We start from the raw sequence: 18,055 nt of genomic DNA, 5'->3' as shown, positions 1-18,055 counted from the left end.
ATGTATGCTTGTGATATTGTGTATAATGTGATATTTTATAATAATGTATGTTTGTATCATGGTGGTAGTGCTAACATTGCCTAATGGTTGTATTTCATAATACTGTTGATGAGATTGATGATGATAATATGTATATTGACATAAATGAATGAATGAAGTCACAGCGTCAATTTTATGGGCAGCCAAAATATCCTGGACCATATTACAAACGGAACAACCTGCCCTGCACGCTCATTCATGTGTGTCCTCGTATCCCAGGTAACCCCTGCTGCCTGTTGGGGGTACAGCGCCGAAACGCCGCTTACAATATAATAAAGAAGTTGTATATCCATATAACTTTCTCCGTTGTTCAAATTATCATGGTCTCAACAGATATTGCATTGTCATAAGAATTCAAGAGAGATTTTCAAGTTATTGTGTTGTCATCCACATGTTGATTTAGCTGGTTTCTTCCTCATTTCCAATTTCATCATTCTGAGTTTCACCTCAGTTGAGTAGTTCAGTGTAGCTCGCAAAGACGAGGTCACGGAGCGGAACGATGACGTTTAGTGTATCTCCGCGTTCAGTTACGTAATTTCCGCAAAGCGCCTGCGGCAATTTGCGTCGAAAAAGTCGTTGTGTCCCCATCCGTTGGTCTTGTGTATTGGAGTTATACAGCCACGACTTTCAAGTGTATTTTGCTTTCCAAATATATACAATCCATTGATCACTCTGGGCTAGGTGTGAGATGTACAGGTGCTCGTGAGGGTGTTTTTTTAAAAAAGACTGACTGCGCTTATCGCGCAGCCAAATATCGTACATTCTAAGGAAATCTCGAATTGATTGTATTATAAGGTGTCGAAATGGTGTTAAATTCTCTTTTGTGCATCAACTTATTTGTCATGCAAAATTGGTGTGTATATATGTGTGATTGAACAACCCTGTTTACTGAGACAGGAATAGGAACTTTGACCTTTCTCAAGACGTGCACATTTATGCGTATATGCTCTTGAAAACCTTGTTTGGCAAGATGTGCTTTTCAATTTTGCTATTGTGTGCATGTTCATATTGTATTTCAGTTTTGAACATATGGTTTAAACATATTTATATTATCAGAGAATCTGGTTTGGTAAACAAGCAAAACATTGCTTTTATTAATACCTCACCGGTACATATAAAATATAACAGAATACACAAGAACTGGATAAACAAAAACGTCAAATTAATTCCTATCATAAGTAGTAGCAAACTGTCGCTGACGCCTTCGGCTAGGTGGATAAAACGGGACGCAAAAATCCTCGAATACACCGCATCACAATAGTAAACAGAATTTATCTTAACGAATGTTTAAAGACAGACAGACAGCTAGACATAGTTTATCAAAGTGCCCCATGTATGTAAACAAGATATATAATACATATAACATAAACGCATAATGTTTTACATACATCCAGCCTTGACAGGCTTATGAAACACTGTTATCTAGAGGGTCAAAATATACATCATAGAAAGATTTTTATAAAACCATATTTATACATAACCTTAGGCAAAATATCTTAAATCTCTCTTCATGTAAATATAGCTTGAAATTCAGTCATATATTTCACTAACAAGGTATTGACCAGTCGATTTGAACCACTGCTTCACGGTTTACTGACTGCCGTGGATGCACATTTTCAAGGGTACAGCTTCATTAAGCCTTATGCAACCAACCATAAAACGTGCTGTTTTAAGCGGTCTGTCTTTTTGGGAGGTCTATCTTATGTACATTCACGTGACACATAAATAAACTATTTTGTCTGTCTTATGGGAAGATACCGTTTTTTCAATGGGGCGGGATATAAATGATTTATTCTGCCTAATGATTTGTACAACACCACCCAAGCAGTGCACAACCGTGCACCCGGCATACATTGTAATTTGGTCGGTTGTAGAAAAAGTCATAGGGAAAAAGTAATAGATTTGGGTAGGAAAAAAGTCATAGGAAAAAGTCATAAACTCAAAAAGGTCAGTATTGATGATGTATTTTTTTTAACACGTCATAACAATATTATCATCAACAGCACTACCACATTTGAACCTAACTTATAAAATTAATGTAATCATTCAAGTAAAATACATGACATCAGAAAATGCACTGTCATCATAACACTTTAATCTGCAACAGCACTACATCAGTCAGTTGTCCCAGCATATTTTTATTATATTTAACCGAATGTTCCAGCCAATGCCATGAAGAGTTTGGATCACAGTCTGACGGCCAGCGAGTCTTATATTAGCTGCTAGAAGGGAGCCATTTGAGTAAGAGCATTAACTGATAATCCCATGAGTTCATTAATCGCTGTGATATCGTCAAGCTCAAAGCTAGTTAAATAAACAATCAGGTGACTTGTGACTTTTAATCCCACAATCTGTTCATCTCTCCTGTTTTGATAAGATCCAATTGCTTAAAGCGTCACACTAAAGGAATAATTAACTTGAAATAGTATAAACAAAGTAAATAACTGGAGGACATGATGTTTTATAATAGTTATTTTTTCTATGTCTTTTTTTTCATGACTTTTTTTCCTATGACTTTTTTCCGTCCACCATTTGTTCAAGGTCACGTGAATCAATCAGAGATGGACATTATTACATGAGGTAGGGTAAATGTGCATTGTACGTACGTGCTTAGGAACCTTGAACTTGCAGTTACATTTAATTATTTGCGTACAGATATTGGTCTAGAATAATTTATCGATTCGTTTAGTCTTGAAGATGTATTGATGCAGGGACTCCATTATGTTCTTGTTGACATTGTTGGTAGCTAGAGGTGTTCCTAATTTTCACAGTTTGGAGTGAGTGAGCGAGTAAGTTTAGTTTTAGGCTGCACTCAGCAATATTCCAGCTATATGGCGACGGTCTGTAAATAATCGAGTCTATACCAGACGATCCAGTGATCAACAAATTGAGCATCGATCTAAGCAGTTGGATGAGTCAGTTTAGTTTTACGCCACACTCAGCAATATTCCAATAATCGAGCCTGGACCAGACAATCCAGTGATCAACAGCATGAACATCGATCAGCGCAATTGGGAACCGATGACATGTGTCAACCAAGCCAGCGAGCCTGACCACCCGATCCCGTTAGTCGCCTCTTACGATAAGCATGGGTTACTGAAGATCAATTCTAACCCGGATCTTCACGGGTTCGGCGCAATCGGGAACCGATGACATGTGTCAACCAAGCCAGCGAGCCTGACCACCCGATCCCGGTAGTCACCTTTTACGATAAGCATGGGTTACTGAAGGCCAATTCTGACCCGGACCTTCACGGGTTTCACAGTTTTGTCTTCTTGAGAGGGTACGTATGTCTAAAAACATTTGAAGTAAATTTAGATACACCAGGTTTATAATAGTAGGATACTTGTGTTTTTAAGTGATGGCTAAATTTGTGCACAGTCGCCAACGTATGAAAGGACCTTGTAAGTCCTTCTAGGGTGGGTGGGGTGAAGGGGTGGTATGGGAGCATTGAGGGGGGCAAGGCAGGCTGAGCGAATGTAGTAATTGAGGGGCTATGGGCGGCCTTGACCGTGGAGTTTGTTATGGATGGTACTTGAGAGGCGGCGGACCTCGGAGGAGACAGTAGTTGTTGGGAGGTAGAGTTGATGTGAAAAAATGAAGGAATATAGAGGCGCGCGGACCTCTGAGAAGACAGGTGGTTGGAGAGAGAGGTGAAGTTGTAGATGGCTTGATAGTGAGCAGAAAGTGGATCGAGATTGCTAGGTTGAGAGGTGGGCGCGGACGTCGGAGAGGACAGTCACGCACATATGGGTGAATTTGGAGTGACTACATACCAATCCGTGAAACAATTAAGTAATGAAACAATAGGCGAGAGCTTTCAATACAACTGATAGCTCATGACAGGTAATTAATGACAGATGGTCGGATTGGGGTGTGCTGATAGCTATAGTCCGGGAAAGCCACTTTTAAGAGAACAAGAGTTGAAAATGGTTTGGCTCAACCGGCAATGGGTATGGTTGAGTGAAAGTGGGTCTCCCGGCAATTCGCTATTAGCTAATCCATGTTACCGTAAATAATCCAGATTTTTTAATGTCTCTCTAAGTTAGTCAAATTAAGTCAAAATGAGTTGAAATTTGTGTCATGATGCTTATAAACATACACTCATTCATTTACAACCTCCCAAACATGACTTCTGATCGAAATTATACATTCTCGCCCATGGGCCAACCTCTTTTTCGCCCATGGGCGAGATTTTTTAATATCGCTCTAAGTTAGTCAAATTAAGTCAATATGAGTTGAATTTTGTTTCATGATACTTATAAACATACACTCATTCATTTACAACCTCCAAAACATGGAAACCATATACTTTGAATAAAAGTAAATATTCTCGCCCATGGGCCAACCTATTTTTCGCCCATGGGCGAGATTTTTTAACATCGCTCTAAGTTAGTCAAATGGAGTCAAAATGAGTTGAAATTTGTTTCAAGGTACTTATAAACATACACTCATTCATTTACAACCTCCAAAACATGGAAAATCACGTATTTTGAGTAAAAGTCAATATTCTCGCCCATGGGCCCAAAATGTGTTCGCCCATGGGCGAGATTTTTTAATATCGTTCTAAGTTAGTCGAATTAAGTCAATGTGAGTTGAATTTTGTTTCATGATACTTATAAACATACACTCATTCGTTTACAACCTCCAAAACATGGAAAATCATGTATTTTGAGTAAAAGTCAATATTCTCGCCCATGGGCCAACCTATTTTTCGCCCATGGGCGAGATTTTGTAATATCGTTCTATGTTAGTCGAATTAAGTCAAAATGAGTTGAATTTTGTTTCATGATACTTATAAACATACACTCATTCATTTACAACCTCCAAAACATGGAAAATCATGTATTTGAGTAAAGTCAATATTCTCGCCCATGGGCCAAAATGTGTTCCGCCCATGGGCGAGATTTTTAGCATCCATCTAAGTTAGTCGAATTAAGTCAATATGAGTTGAATTTTGTTTCAAGGTACTTATAAACATACACTCATTCATTTACAACCTCCAAAACATGGAAAATCATGTATTTGGTTAAAGCCAATATTCTCGCCCATGGGCCAAAATGTGTTTCGCCCATGGGCGAGATTTTTTAATATCGCTCTAAGTTAGTCAAATTAAGTTAAAATGAGTTGAAATTTGTGTCATGATGCTTATAAACATACACTCATTCATTTACAACCTCAAAAACATGGGAAAACATGTATTTTGAGTAAAAGTCAATATTCTCGCCCATGGGCCTACCTATTTTTCGCCCATGGGCGAGATTTTTTAATATCGTTTTAAGTTAGTCGAATTAAGTCAATATGAGTTGAATTTTGTTTCATGGTACTTATAAACATACACTCATTCATTTACAACCTCCAAAACATGGAAAAACATATATTTTGAGTAAAAGTCAATATTCTCGCCCATGGGCCAAAATGTTTTTCGCCCATGGGCGAGATTTTTTAATATCGCTCTAAATTAGTCGAATTAAGTCAAAATGAGTTGAAATTTGTGTCATGATGCTTACAAACATACACTCATTCATTTACAACCTCCAAAACATGGAAAAACACATATTTTGAGTAAAAGTCAATATTCTCGCCCATGGGCCAAAATGTTTTTCGCCCATGGGCGAGATTTTTTAATATCGCTCTAAATTAGTCGAATTAAGTCAAAATGAGTTGAAATTTGTTTCATGATGCTTACAAACATACACTCATTCATTTACAACCTCCAAAACATGAATTCTGATCGAAATTAAACATTCTCGCCCATGGGCCGGCCCATGGGCCACTGTTCGCCCATGGGCCTGCCTGCATGGGCGAGTCAGAAAGTGCCCACAGTAAATTTAAAGTTTTCGAAAGAATGTTCTTTTTCATTTTTTAACATCCTTGGCATATATTCGATAACAACTGCATGTTTAATTTTGCGAGGTCAAATCCCTTGTCACATGAAAGTGCCCACAGTGCTCCCGAGAGTTTCTGGACTTTTGTGAGTCAGAATTAAATCATTTGATGACGTGTTTCCCCATGCATTACTTTCTATTCAGGTGTTGATCCAGGAGTTTCAAAGGATCCGCTTCTTAGAAAGCGAGATGTGACGACACCTTTTGTATTGAAGCTGTCTGTGATAGATGACCACGTTCCCTTTGCTGACTTCCACATGGCCACGACAGTGGTGCTGGCCTCAGACAGGTTAGAACGCTGGTACAAACACAATACTGTGAGGAGAATTGTCGTTCGTGAAGGTTCCCTGAGAGGAACTCTCTTCTTGCCTGCAGGTAAGGCCCACACAGTCCAAGTTATGCCTAATTCTGTTTATTGTTTGTTTGCTTGTTATTTAACGCCGCAGTCAACAATGATTAGCTGTACAATAGCTATACAACAAGTCAGCGAGACTTACCACCCAACCCCGTTCGTTGCCTCTTACGACAAGCATGGGTCCCTGAAGACCAATCCAATGTAACACTCCTTTATGTCTTATATGAAATATATTGAGTCACAAAGAACATTCACATCTCAGAATGATTAATAATTTGAATGAGAATGCAATTTAATTATATAATGATTCTATACTTTTACATCACAGTTTATATTACTAATCATAGATTGTTTACAGGTGAAAGCCAATTTCCTGGAGTGCTCGACATGATTGGGATAACGGGAGGTCTGGCCGAGTTCCGTGCTGCCTTGTTGGCCTCTAGAGGCTTTGCGTCCTTTGCTCTTGCCTACTTTAGATATGATGATCTGCCGACTTCAATAGCAGACATTGATTTTGATTACTTTCTTGTAAGTTATTTCACCCTGAACATGCTTAGACGGTGGACTGCAGGAATGCTACTGTGAAATTAATCGTACCGAAAAGCTAAATACTTAGCGTTATATGTGTGTGTGTGTGTGTGTGTGTGTGTGTGTGTGTGTGTGTGTGTGTGTCTTGCATCATGTGCAGCCAACATTATATATTTCAAAAGGTTAAACGGTATTTTCTAACACAAAGTAATGTTGGCGGTATAAGGTACCATAAGAAGGGAAAAAAGATCTCATGGAATATATTAAGGCATCACTGCGGCTGAAGATATCTGGATGACGTATCAATAATATTTGTGTTTTTGGCGCAGGATGCTGTAAACTGGCTCGCTTCTCATCCCGATGTCCAGCCCGGGGGTATTGGTGTGGTTGGTAACTGCAAAGGAGGTGAACTGGCCTTCCTGCTTGGCATGTCAACTGATAAGGTGAGCGGGATTTATCACTAGACCAGACACTTTTCACCTATGAATTTTTAGACCTGATAAGATCCGTGTAAGAACTGGTGGTAAGAAGCGACTAACAGGATCGGAATGTCAGGCTTGCTTACTTGATTTGACACATGTCATCCTATCCCAATTGCGCATATTGACGCCATATTGTTGAGTGCAGCGTTAAGCAAACAAACAAACAACTATCAATTACATTAAGAAAATCATGTACTATTTCTGTTCATTTTTCCGAAATATGACAAGGGCTAGGACAAACAATGTAAACATTCATTACATTTGTTCAACAGGTGAAGGCTTTGGTGAATCTTAGTGGTGTCCCAATGTATTCACTTGCCGATGTAAAGAAGTCTGGAGAGTATTTTTGGAAAGGGTTTAAGTAAGTATTTACACGTTTGGTTTGTACTGTATGTCCCGTGGTTATGGTTATTATTTGAAATGGATAAAAATGGTTAATTCAGTGTCATCGAAATATGTTTACACAACAACTGTTCTATTTTGAAATGGTTATGGAATAGAATAACCATCTTGTGGTAGTAAAAACATAAATAAATGGAAACTCTTCATATTGCAATGTCCACCTCTCAGCCATTGCATCGTAGTCATATTTTGTATCATGTTTACAACTTGTGACTTATACGGTGGACAAATATGAATGTGTGGTTTATTTTTCTAAGTAGAAATCACACAGAAAAAATCACACTTAACTGAGGAAGGTATTATCGTATTATATGATATCCGAATGAAATACGTTTTTGATTCTTTCATAATCTCAATTACATTTCTACATATCGCTATATTCCTTCAAAACCAAACTGCCAGAGAACACCTAGTGTCAAACGCGTAAAAAATGTTTTCGCAACTCTGCATTTTCAAAATCAAGAACGAACTTTCAAGAAAACAAATATGTGAGTTTATGAACCTTTGCCATAAAATATCGCATGACAAATTTACCTGACTGTTGGCACACACACCTTGATTCATGCATACTTTTCTATATTTTCAAATTTTCTGCGCCCAGTTTCTAATTATAACATTATGGGTCAAATTATCTGATCACCTTTCCGTCATCATTGGTTTGCTTAGATCTAACGTTTATTAAATTATTCTTGATACTGTGACAAAGCAGATGTAAAATGACATGATTTTTTAAATTTCATTTCCAGGTTAAATCAAAGTAAGATGATGCACCGGGATGAAGGTGTTTCTCTGAAAAACAGCTTCTCCTATGACAATGAGATCATTCCGGTCAGTAGCGTTGATTGCATTATTTATCTGTTAAAAAGCATATTGCTTGCATTATTAGTTTCTATACGTTTTAACATATTTCGGGAGAACAGCTCACCTGCCCCAATCCCCAGTGACGAGTTGCGTCACTTAGAACTAACAGAAACCTGTCATCATACCACAAGACGTTAAAATATGGTACTTGTTGGTCCCTGCCTGGCGCTCGGCATTAATGGGTACAACAAGGACTGGTCGGCTCGGAGTCAGTATAATGTGTCTTAGTGGGGTATTCATGCTTCTCTGCGGCATGGTATCTCAGTGGGCTAGCACTATAAAAAACCAGCTTCAGTCTGGGCTAGTACAAGCAGCCGCACATACACATACACACGCATGCACGTCGTCATATGAGCGAAATATTCTCAAGCACGACGTTAAACCCAAATCCACCACCACCACCATTAGAGATGCTTCTAGTTATTTATAACTGTCACCTGTAGGTTTAATCAAAATGCTAAACTGGTCACAAATAGTCGCCAAACTACTTTTCACAATCAAAATAAGTCTTTGTAAAAAAGCAAAGTTCATTATACAAGGATCAATGACATGTAAGTGCGCTAAATGTGATGGCACCCATCCTGCCTCCTGTGGCAAAGGTAATCACAAATAAAATAACTTAAATGTCCAACAAAAACATTTCATTCGTACCCTGATGCCAAAAATGCCCACAGATCAAACTTCAACTCCGTCAAACATTACCAACTCTGCTGCAGTAAAGTAGTTTTCATTTTCTGTGAATGTAAATCCACTGAGGGTCCATGCAGGCACCAAAAGTACTATGGGTCCCCACGGTCCCTTGTGTGGTAATCTACCTTCGGTTGCTGGGGATCAATAGCCCGTTTCCATATTGTATTTGTTTTAAATATCTGTGATTTTCTTGTTATTTGATTATCCTTTGACGACAGATTTTATGATACTATAATAGTATCTATTAGTAGCATATGTTCTGTGGTAGACAAGATATGGCTGAAAGTTTGCTATGTGACTATAAGTTGTAATTCACATCTTCACTTTGAAGTGTTCTGTAAACTGGGAAATAAGATACTGATGCTTCATGATTATATGGCAGAGTGCTGACATGTTTTCAGGCCTGGACTAATAATGCCAAGATCTTATACTTGTGTGGAGAAGATGACGACTTATGGAGAACTGACTTTGCTAACACAGTTATTGAGACATGTCCTGGAGAGAAGAAGAAGAACATTGAACTCATCATCTATCCAGGGGCAGGACATGAGATCGAACCGCCATATACGCCGTTGTTCACATCATTATTCATGAAAGCCATTGGTGAGTATTTGTATCAAGACATGCCAACTTATTGGATACAATTATTTGTGGATGTTGCGTATAAGATATCGAAGTACCATACGAAACAATCCAATCACTCAGAACAACCTTGCAGTGAGTGAGCTAAAATAACTAATGTCATATATGCATGTTTTAGCATACGAAATTGAAAATATGTTAATAACTACATATATCCCATGAAAACATGTAACCAAACGATTGTAAAATAAAATTAGAATATTACATCAAACTATCATATCACCATAAACGTTACAAAACCTTATAAAAGAGCGCAATAGGTTATCAGCAACTACAGTATAATTTTCTGTAGTTCTGCTTTATTTGATAACTGATCATGTGTATATCTGGTATGGCTGGTGTCTTGTCGTCATAAAATGATTTATTCAAATCTGGACCGACAGATGATTCAATTCTGCAAAAGGACGATTATAATGAGTTTTGTGCATCTATTTTGTGGATAGCAGACACACTATATTAAAACAATTTGTGACTTTTACCACTCGACCCTGTGAAGATCCGGGTTAGAATTAATCGTCAGTTAACCATGCTTTTCATAAGAAGCGACTAATGGGATCGGTGCCCATATTAACTGACATGACTGTCACATGTCATCGTATCCTAATGTATGTTCATGATGTCGTACGCTGGTTTATCTGTGCCAGACTCGATCATTTACAGACCGCCGTCAAGTTCCTGTTATAGCGGTAGGTTCAGCGTCACGAAACAATAAAAAACCGAAAAAAAACCCATTATCCCTGGAAATATGCACGATCCTTACGTTATCGTTCTCACCCGTGAAGGTCCGGGTTAGAATGAACCTTCAGTAACCCATGCTTGTCGTAAGAGGCGACTAACGCGATCGGGTGGTCAGGCTCGCTGGCTTGGTTGACACATGTCATCGGTCCCCAATTGCGCAGATCGATGCTCATGCTGTTGATCACTGGATTGCCTGGTCCAGACTCGATTATTTACAGACCGCCGACTTTTAGCTGGAATATTGCTGAGTGCGGCGTCAAACTAAACTCACTCACTCACGTTATCTTTCTGCTCACATTAAGGCAGTTATTCAGAATTAAAGTCACGTTTACTACCTGTGGATATATTTGATGGTTTAAAACATGATGACGTATTCTTAAAAAAAACACCTTGTTCGTTATTTGGCCCTGGGTTCGTTTCGCCAACAGGCATGACGATATCAATGGGAGGACAACCTGAAGCCCATGCTGCAGCCCAGGAGGATGCCTGGAAAAGAATCCTCCACTTCCTCCACAAGCACCTGCCACAGAAGCATCACACATCCAGTCGAATATAGCTTAAAGACACTGTTCTATCGTCTGAAGCGCGTTACAAAAGGTGTCAATGTTTTTTATCGCTTGTTTGTGTGGTCATGATCTATAAACAAACATCCAACTGTATTCGTCACTTCGAGTGCAAACTGTATTACCTATCAAAAGTTTACACTCACTAGTGTAAATGTAGCCACTTACTTCAGTCAACTGCTCTAAACTTGATTTTGCAAACTATTCCATACTGTTTAAAGGAACTGTTTATACATGAACTGATGTATTGTAAAACAAATTCGTAACGTTGAAAAGATTATTGCCATGATTTCAATAAATGATGAAACTCAGTGAAAATTAGTGAATTCTTAACAAAGTTTTACACCAAAACGCAGCTATTTACATGGACGATATGTGCACATGCTCTTCAGCAAGTTGATGCATGATCTTCGTGCAATTCATCTGCATAAGGTTTGCACTTAGTTCACCCAAGTTAGTGGAGAAATTCATATTCGATGTAACCACATAAAAAATAAATACATAACACATAGTGACTGCTTTAAGAGAGTCTAAACTTTTGATGGGTTGTATAGTATATACACGTACTGCCATCAGGGATGATCAGATGGGGAAATACGATAAAATTCGACATATTCGACAAATTCTCATGGAATATTCTGGTGTAAACATTGCCATGTAAATTAATGAAACTGCTGTGTCAAATACATGTGTTTGTTTCTGTCCGTATTGAGCTAGGTACTGGAGTTATGATATTTTTGCGGTAGGTATTGGGGATCTACATGGTATTGACGTAAAGTACTCGCAACGACTTAGAATTGTCTTCAGCAACCCAAGTCGTTCGAAGCGACTAACGGGATCGGGTGGTCAGGTTCGCTGATGTAGCAGACATACGTCATTGTATCCCAATTGCATAAATCGATGCTCATGATGTCAATCACTTGGTTGTCTGGTCCAGACTCGGATATTAACAGACAACTGGACAATTGCTGAGCGCGGCGTTCAACATCAAACACACAAACAAAATACTAGGATTTGTCACAGTTTTGATGGTATGGTGTTCTTCGCAGTATTGGCGCTAAGTACTGGGGCGTATCGCAGTATTGCAGTAAGTGCTTGAGATCGTCGCAGTATTACAGGTATATAATATTCTTCTGAGTATTGGCGCTATGCACAGGGACGTGTCACAGTATAGGGCCCGTAAGTAGGTCACGGCACTTCGCGAGAGATTACGTTGTTTAGTACTTCCGGTGACAAACAACGTTTTTCCTCAATGGCGATAACACTGTTACATGGGGTATGCCGTGGATAATCATACTCGACACTGGCTGTGTGAATCATAAACCTATGCCATGTAACAGACTATGGACTGCTAAAGCACTAAGGCAATGTTGCATGAACAGCACGTGAATATTTGCCAAACAGATGCAGAGTTGTCACAGCGTCGTCTTCAGGCTGGCCCATTCATCAGGTCCTGTTCATTAGTCGAGGTAAGTTTGTTACATGGATTTCTTTGTTTTGATTTAAAGGCTGGTATTGTTTAAGCATGGCACGCACAATAAGGGTGGAGTTGACATATATGCAGATTAGTTAATCGTTTGATTGCATTTGATATCTTACAGTGGGATTTTATTGTCCCCCCGGAGAGGGGACCTAATAAAATAGGACAGGCAGGTATCCAGTATAATGCATGTGTACCCAAAAAACTGTGTTAATAAGTAAAGTATCTTGCAGTTGGAATTATCCAGAAGATAACTTAATGTGCAATGAAAATCCAGGTGTAATTCTAAAAAAATAAATGTAATGAATTAAATAATAATTTAATAGTGCGTAAACAATGATGATTATATCCACACTTTGATTGATACCAATAGCTCTGAATAGGTGTCTCTCACAAATGTATTCTGTAATATGAGCTTGATTAATGTATTATTACAACCCCATTTAGCATTTGGTTATGGTGCAGCATGTTCAGTTAAACATAACATCCACATGCTTGATGTCAACATTGTAAGGAACTGTTTTAGTGTTTACATTTTATTTAGTATATCATACTTGGTCTAACGTGTGTTATGTATTTTTTTTCAGTTGGAACAGATGCATATCTTTAAGAGGAGAAAGAAGGAGGAATAGATTTCTTTATCACCACAATTACCATTGGCATCAAGAGCAACACAAACTGAAACAGATCTTCAGATTTCTTTTAACATCTGGTGGTCAAGCAATATACATTGCAAATGAAGAAACGGCAAGTCATTGAAGTGTTGTATATACAGTTATAAAACATATTAAAGCTCTACACATCATCCTTTGGAAACTTGCTGGAACAGGAAATGCTTGTAACCAGCAAGGTGTTTTGGAAAGTCTTGTGACATCTTGGGACTCTCAGATAATTCAGTGAGAATTTAGATGAGTGACCATGAAAGAACATTTGTATTCCAGATGATACTGTTACAGTATTTTTTCAGGTTTAGCATCTGGGAAATGCAAAGAATGTTTGATATGTTACGAGTAATTATGTCTTGGGAATAAACTTGCAGAATAGTTCTAAAACTTGTTTATTGTTTTTTAAGTGTGGATAAAGCAAGCACAAATTGAATGGTTTGGAAGATTTTTGCTTTTAGCCATGATATTGATTTGACAGTAAATATACAACGATGGATGTAGGAGATTAGATTTTCAGTGTATATAGCAAAGGTTTCCAAGTGAGAGAGTTGGGTTTTACACTGCTTTTAGCAATATTCCAGCAACATAATGCTGGGGAGAGCAGCAATGGTCTTCACACTTTGCACACATGTGGGGAATCAAACCCGGGCCTTCAGTGTGACGAGTGTCAACAGTTTAACCACTAGGTTACCCTACTACTCCAGTTTCCATGAAAAAAACATGCTTTCCAATGAAAAGTTAAACTTAATCAATGGCATAGGCATGTGATTCTACATGACATGGAATTTTGTTGAAATATGAAATTCTTTGTTTTTATTTGCTGTAAGATTACAACACTGGTTCATAGCACAATAACCAGTACACATTATTCTTATCCATTATTTTAAAACATATTGGTCTAACTGTATAGTGGAAAATATGGAATGCCAGTTACCAACCTTGGCCTCATCGGCAGAATATTTGGAATATGTAAGTTACTAAATATGGGTGAAAAACACTATATTACAATACATGACAAGTAATCATACTCATGCTGCTATCAGCCAGTGTCTGCAGAATCTACAGTCATGACATAGTATATATGCACATTTAGTTTCCCCATGTATTGATTAGTATATTTTACAATACAGGAAATATCTTTGAGTGATTACTCCAAATTTTGAGTGTATTTGGTCTTGCATTTTTGCCAATTGTGACTTGAAGGTGTTGTGTGCTGCTTCATATTTTGCTTACAGCATAGCAGAACCTCACCCCTGCATAACCAAGAACTAAGTAACACTCATGTACTTTAGATCATAGTACAGTGTGCACTCACTCCAAGACATCCAGTACAAAGTGTAATAAATATTGTGCAACAACCAGTTTTTATAAATCACCTCTAAAATAATGTTTACATAATTTGATAAATAATTGCTTCATGATGAATATTCATATGGCTGAGGGTTTTCACATTTTTGTTTTGAATATCTGACAGTAGTAACCGAAATAATTGTAACCATGTCATCAAGGTTATTTTGTCGAGCTGTTGATTGATTCGTGACACTATGACTTCTTGTGTGAATAAAAACGTCATCATAAATGGGAAAGTTCATATATTTATAAAAAAAATTATAATGTTACAAGAACTGCTATTTATTCCAGGCATTGGGAAAGACAGTGGCCATTTTGCACATTAGAAGAAAAATGCCCCATTAAAATTTTGAAGTTTACTATTGATACAAGGGCAGTGGCCCATTCTAAATTCAGAAAATGGCTAATAATCCTGAAAATGTCGAAGGTCTCCATCCCAATCCCTGTATTCAATATATCATTATCAGTATATTTACAGCATGGCAAAGAAACAATTTGACACATGCAGATCCCTGTCATCTATCCAAAGTAAAATTTATAATGCATTTTCTTTCACATTTGCAAAACAACAAACAATTTATTTCATGTATCTTTGAGTCATTCTGTCACCTGAACTGGCATACAGTCATCCCTTGGACTTGAAAAGAGTAAAATTGTTAAGCCTACCAACTAGTTTACATAGTGCTTATATTAGTACCTCAAGTATTTATACACATGCATTTTACATTGCATAAAGCCAATTGTCTCTATTGAATATTTTGTAACTATTCCAAATTAAAAACTATTTTGCACATATCAATATTGATATTTGTTAGAAACTATTTGATCTCAAATAGTTCCTAACAAATATAAATATATTTAAATTGGCAAAATATTGCTGATGCAGAACAAATGTATTTAGAAAATAAATAACAAATTAAACAAACAAAAATATTCTAATTTGGAATTACATACTTTTATTGAAAAGGGAAATGACAGAGTCAATGTGGCCAAATATGAATAGAACATCAACTTGATAAAGTTGGTAACACATGGCTGCTTTATGAATTGCAGTATATTAATTAATAGTTTTATTAATTCAATATAAATGCATATTACTCAAATGCATTTTACGTTAACCATGTCATTGATTCCCGAAATATGTTTTGTGACAAACACTGTCCGCGATACTGAAAAGAAACACGTTTAGCGATAGAACTGCATTGGTTGTCAAAAATATATTATAGCTAAAGAAAGGTACTCATATGCACAGTGATCCAGAGGCTATATTTGATGCTTGGGCTAACCATTTTCAGGATGTATATGCTGCCAAAGACCACGACAATTTCAACTCTTCCTTCTGTGAGCAGATAGAATCCCTAGTTGAGGAGATCCGCGTTAAATGCAAGGAAGAACGTGATCCACAGCCAATGAAATTCACAGAGTTGGAAGTCGCTGAGTGCTGTGCCAAGCTGAAGAACAATAAAGCTGGTGGTGCTGACAAGATCGTGTACGAGCACCTAAAGTATGGTGACAGAACCTTGATGTTTCACTTGGCAACCCTCTACAACATCATTCTTGAATCCGGACATATCCCGACAGCTTGGCACGAGAGCATCCTGGTGCCTCTGTACAAAGGTGGGAATAAATCAAAGAAAGACCCGAACTCTTACCGTGGCATATCACTCTCCCCTGTGTTGTCAAAAGTGTTTGAGATGGTGCTCCTGTCTCGACTGGACGGACTTAATCAATCTGATACCTTCCCTCACCCACAACAAATGGCATACCAATCTCAGTTATTTGCCCTTCACACATCCTTCAACTTGCAAGAGACGATACGCCATTACCACGAGCGGAAGGAGGATACCCATGTTGTGTTCCTGGATACATCAAAGGCCTTTGATACAGTATGGCACAGTGGTCTCAAATACAAGTTATTCGAGTGTGGAGTTAAAGGCTCCTTGTGGACTGTTCTTGACGACATGTACACGGGAATGATGTGTCGAGTTTTCCTTGACTCAATGTGCTCTAGGCCTATCCCCATGATGCAGGGTATCAGACAAGGTGGTGTGCTGTCAGGAAGTTGTACCTGCTGTACATAAACTCCTACTCCAGAAACTCTCTGAGTCGAATCTCGGCGCTGTCGTGATGGACTTAAGCGTGTGTTCTCCCACTCAAGCAGATGATGTAGCACTCATTTCATCAAGGCTCTCTGCCCTTAGATCGATGGTGAGGATTTCGGAGGAATACAGCAACGACTGGAGATACGTACTGTCCTCCTCCAAGAGTGAAATTGTCACTTTTCCATACCGGCCGAGATCTCAGCAGCTAGAGCAGGTTGAAGTCAGGTTGTATGACCAACCTCTCCCGTGGAAGGAATCAATCCGCCATGTTGGGATAGTCTTGTCAGGAAACATGTCAAGCATAGAGCATGTGACGCTAGCTGCCATTTCCTTGCGGTCCGGTGTGAGATCACTGACAGCTTGTGGGTTTCACCCACGGTTTACAAACCCAATCATCAGCCTGACAGTTGTTAACCGTGTGTTTCTTCCCAAAGCCCTGTACGGGTCGGAACTGTGGGCTAACCTTTCCAAAGTTGAGATCTTAATTCTGGAGAGATCTTACAGACACGTCATTAAATCAATCCAAGACTTGCCTCGTACCACTCGAACTGATAGTTGTCTTGGACTCCTTGGAGTGTTGCCTCTAGAGGCAGTTATAGACTAGCGGAAGTTGTGTTTCCTGGGTGGTCTCTTGAATATGGACCACAGATATCTACCTCACAAGCTGTTCATATCCCGGTTGATGGGCTACTTGCACAACGTCTCATCGTCATCGTTTGGATATGTGCCTGATGTAGTCAGGGTGCTTAAGAAGTACCTACTCTATTGTCACTTGGAAAAATTCCTAGAATCAGGGTCCTTCCTAGGGCGTTCGAAGTGGAGGAGAATAGTGAAGACTTCAGTCAGAGAGTATCATGTAGCACAATGGAACAGTCGGTTGGCAGATGACTCTGATCTTCACAAGTTCCAGCGGATACATCGCCAGCTTGAAGTCCACCCTGCATGGAAGGTGTCATTGCTTGATGCATCACTCAGACGGCAAGCTAACTTTGTCATCAAAGCCTGTGCTACAGTGAGAGACCTATGTGAAGCAGGTCTGTGTCATCGGTGTGGGATGATGTACGATGACCCCCTCACGCACGCCGTAGTTGTGTGTGGATACACAGATGCAACTCGGGACGAACTGTGGACAGGCCTTATCAATGTTGGGCCAATCGAATTCAGCGTAAAACTTCACAACATGAACCCAAATGAACTTACAGAGTGCTTGTTGTCGTGTACAACCGACTTTCCTCTGATCAAAGAGGACTTGATTGAGTTTTCCACTCTG

At 38.7% G+C, this 18,055-nt stretch overlaps 2 protein-coding genes across 2 annotated transcripts in view; both read left to right on the top strand.

Annotated features, from left to right (window-relative positions):
* The window catches only part of LOC124268349 (acyl-coenzyme A thioesterase 1-like), a 34,967-nt gene extending 28,418 nt beyond the window's left edge, over positions 1-6,549 (top strand). The window contains exons 5-6 of the mRNA XM_046703325.1: positions 6,072-6,302; positions 6,545-6,549. Of these exons, the coding sequence (XP_046559281.1) occupies positions 6,072-6,302; positions 6,545-6,549 (236 nt within the window). The remainder of the gene's footprint in view (positions 1-6,071; positions 6,303-6,544) is intronic.
* Positions 6,550-6,653: 104 nt separating this feature from the next.
* LOC124268348 (acyl-coenzyme A thioesterase 2, mitochondrial-like) lies at positions 6,654-11,413 on the top strand. Its single transcript, XM_046703324.1, has 6 exons — positions 6,654-6,810; positions 7,140-7,253; positions 7,565-7,653; positions 8,441-8,522; positions 9,647-9,848; positions 11,054-11,413. Exons 1-6 carry the CDS (start codon positions 6,670-6,672, stop codon positions 11,179-11,181), a joined length of 756 nt encoding a protein of 251 aa, XP_046559280.1. The 5' UTR covers positions 6,654-6,669; the 3' UTR covers positions 11,182-11,413.
* Positions 11,414-18,055: the final 6,642 nt, after the last annotated feature.

Source organism: Haliotis rubra, unplaced genomic scaffold (assembly GCF_003918875.1).
Source record: "Haliotis rubra isolate DU_JTF1 unplaced genomic scaffold, ASM391887v1 Scf1372, whole genome shotgun sequence".
Taxonomy (NCBI): domain Eukaryota; kingdom Metazoa; phylum Mollusca; class Gastropoda; order Lepetellida; family Haliotidae; genus Haliotis; species Haliotis rubra.
The sequence above is the reverse complement of the archived record's forward strand: the minus strand, read 5'-3'. Positions and strand labels throughout refer to the sequence as shown.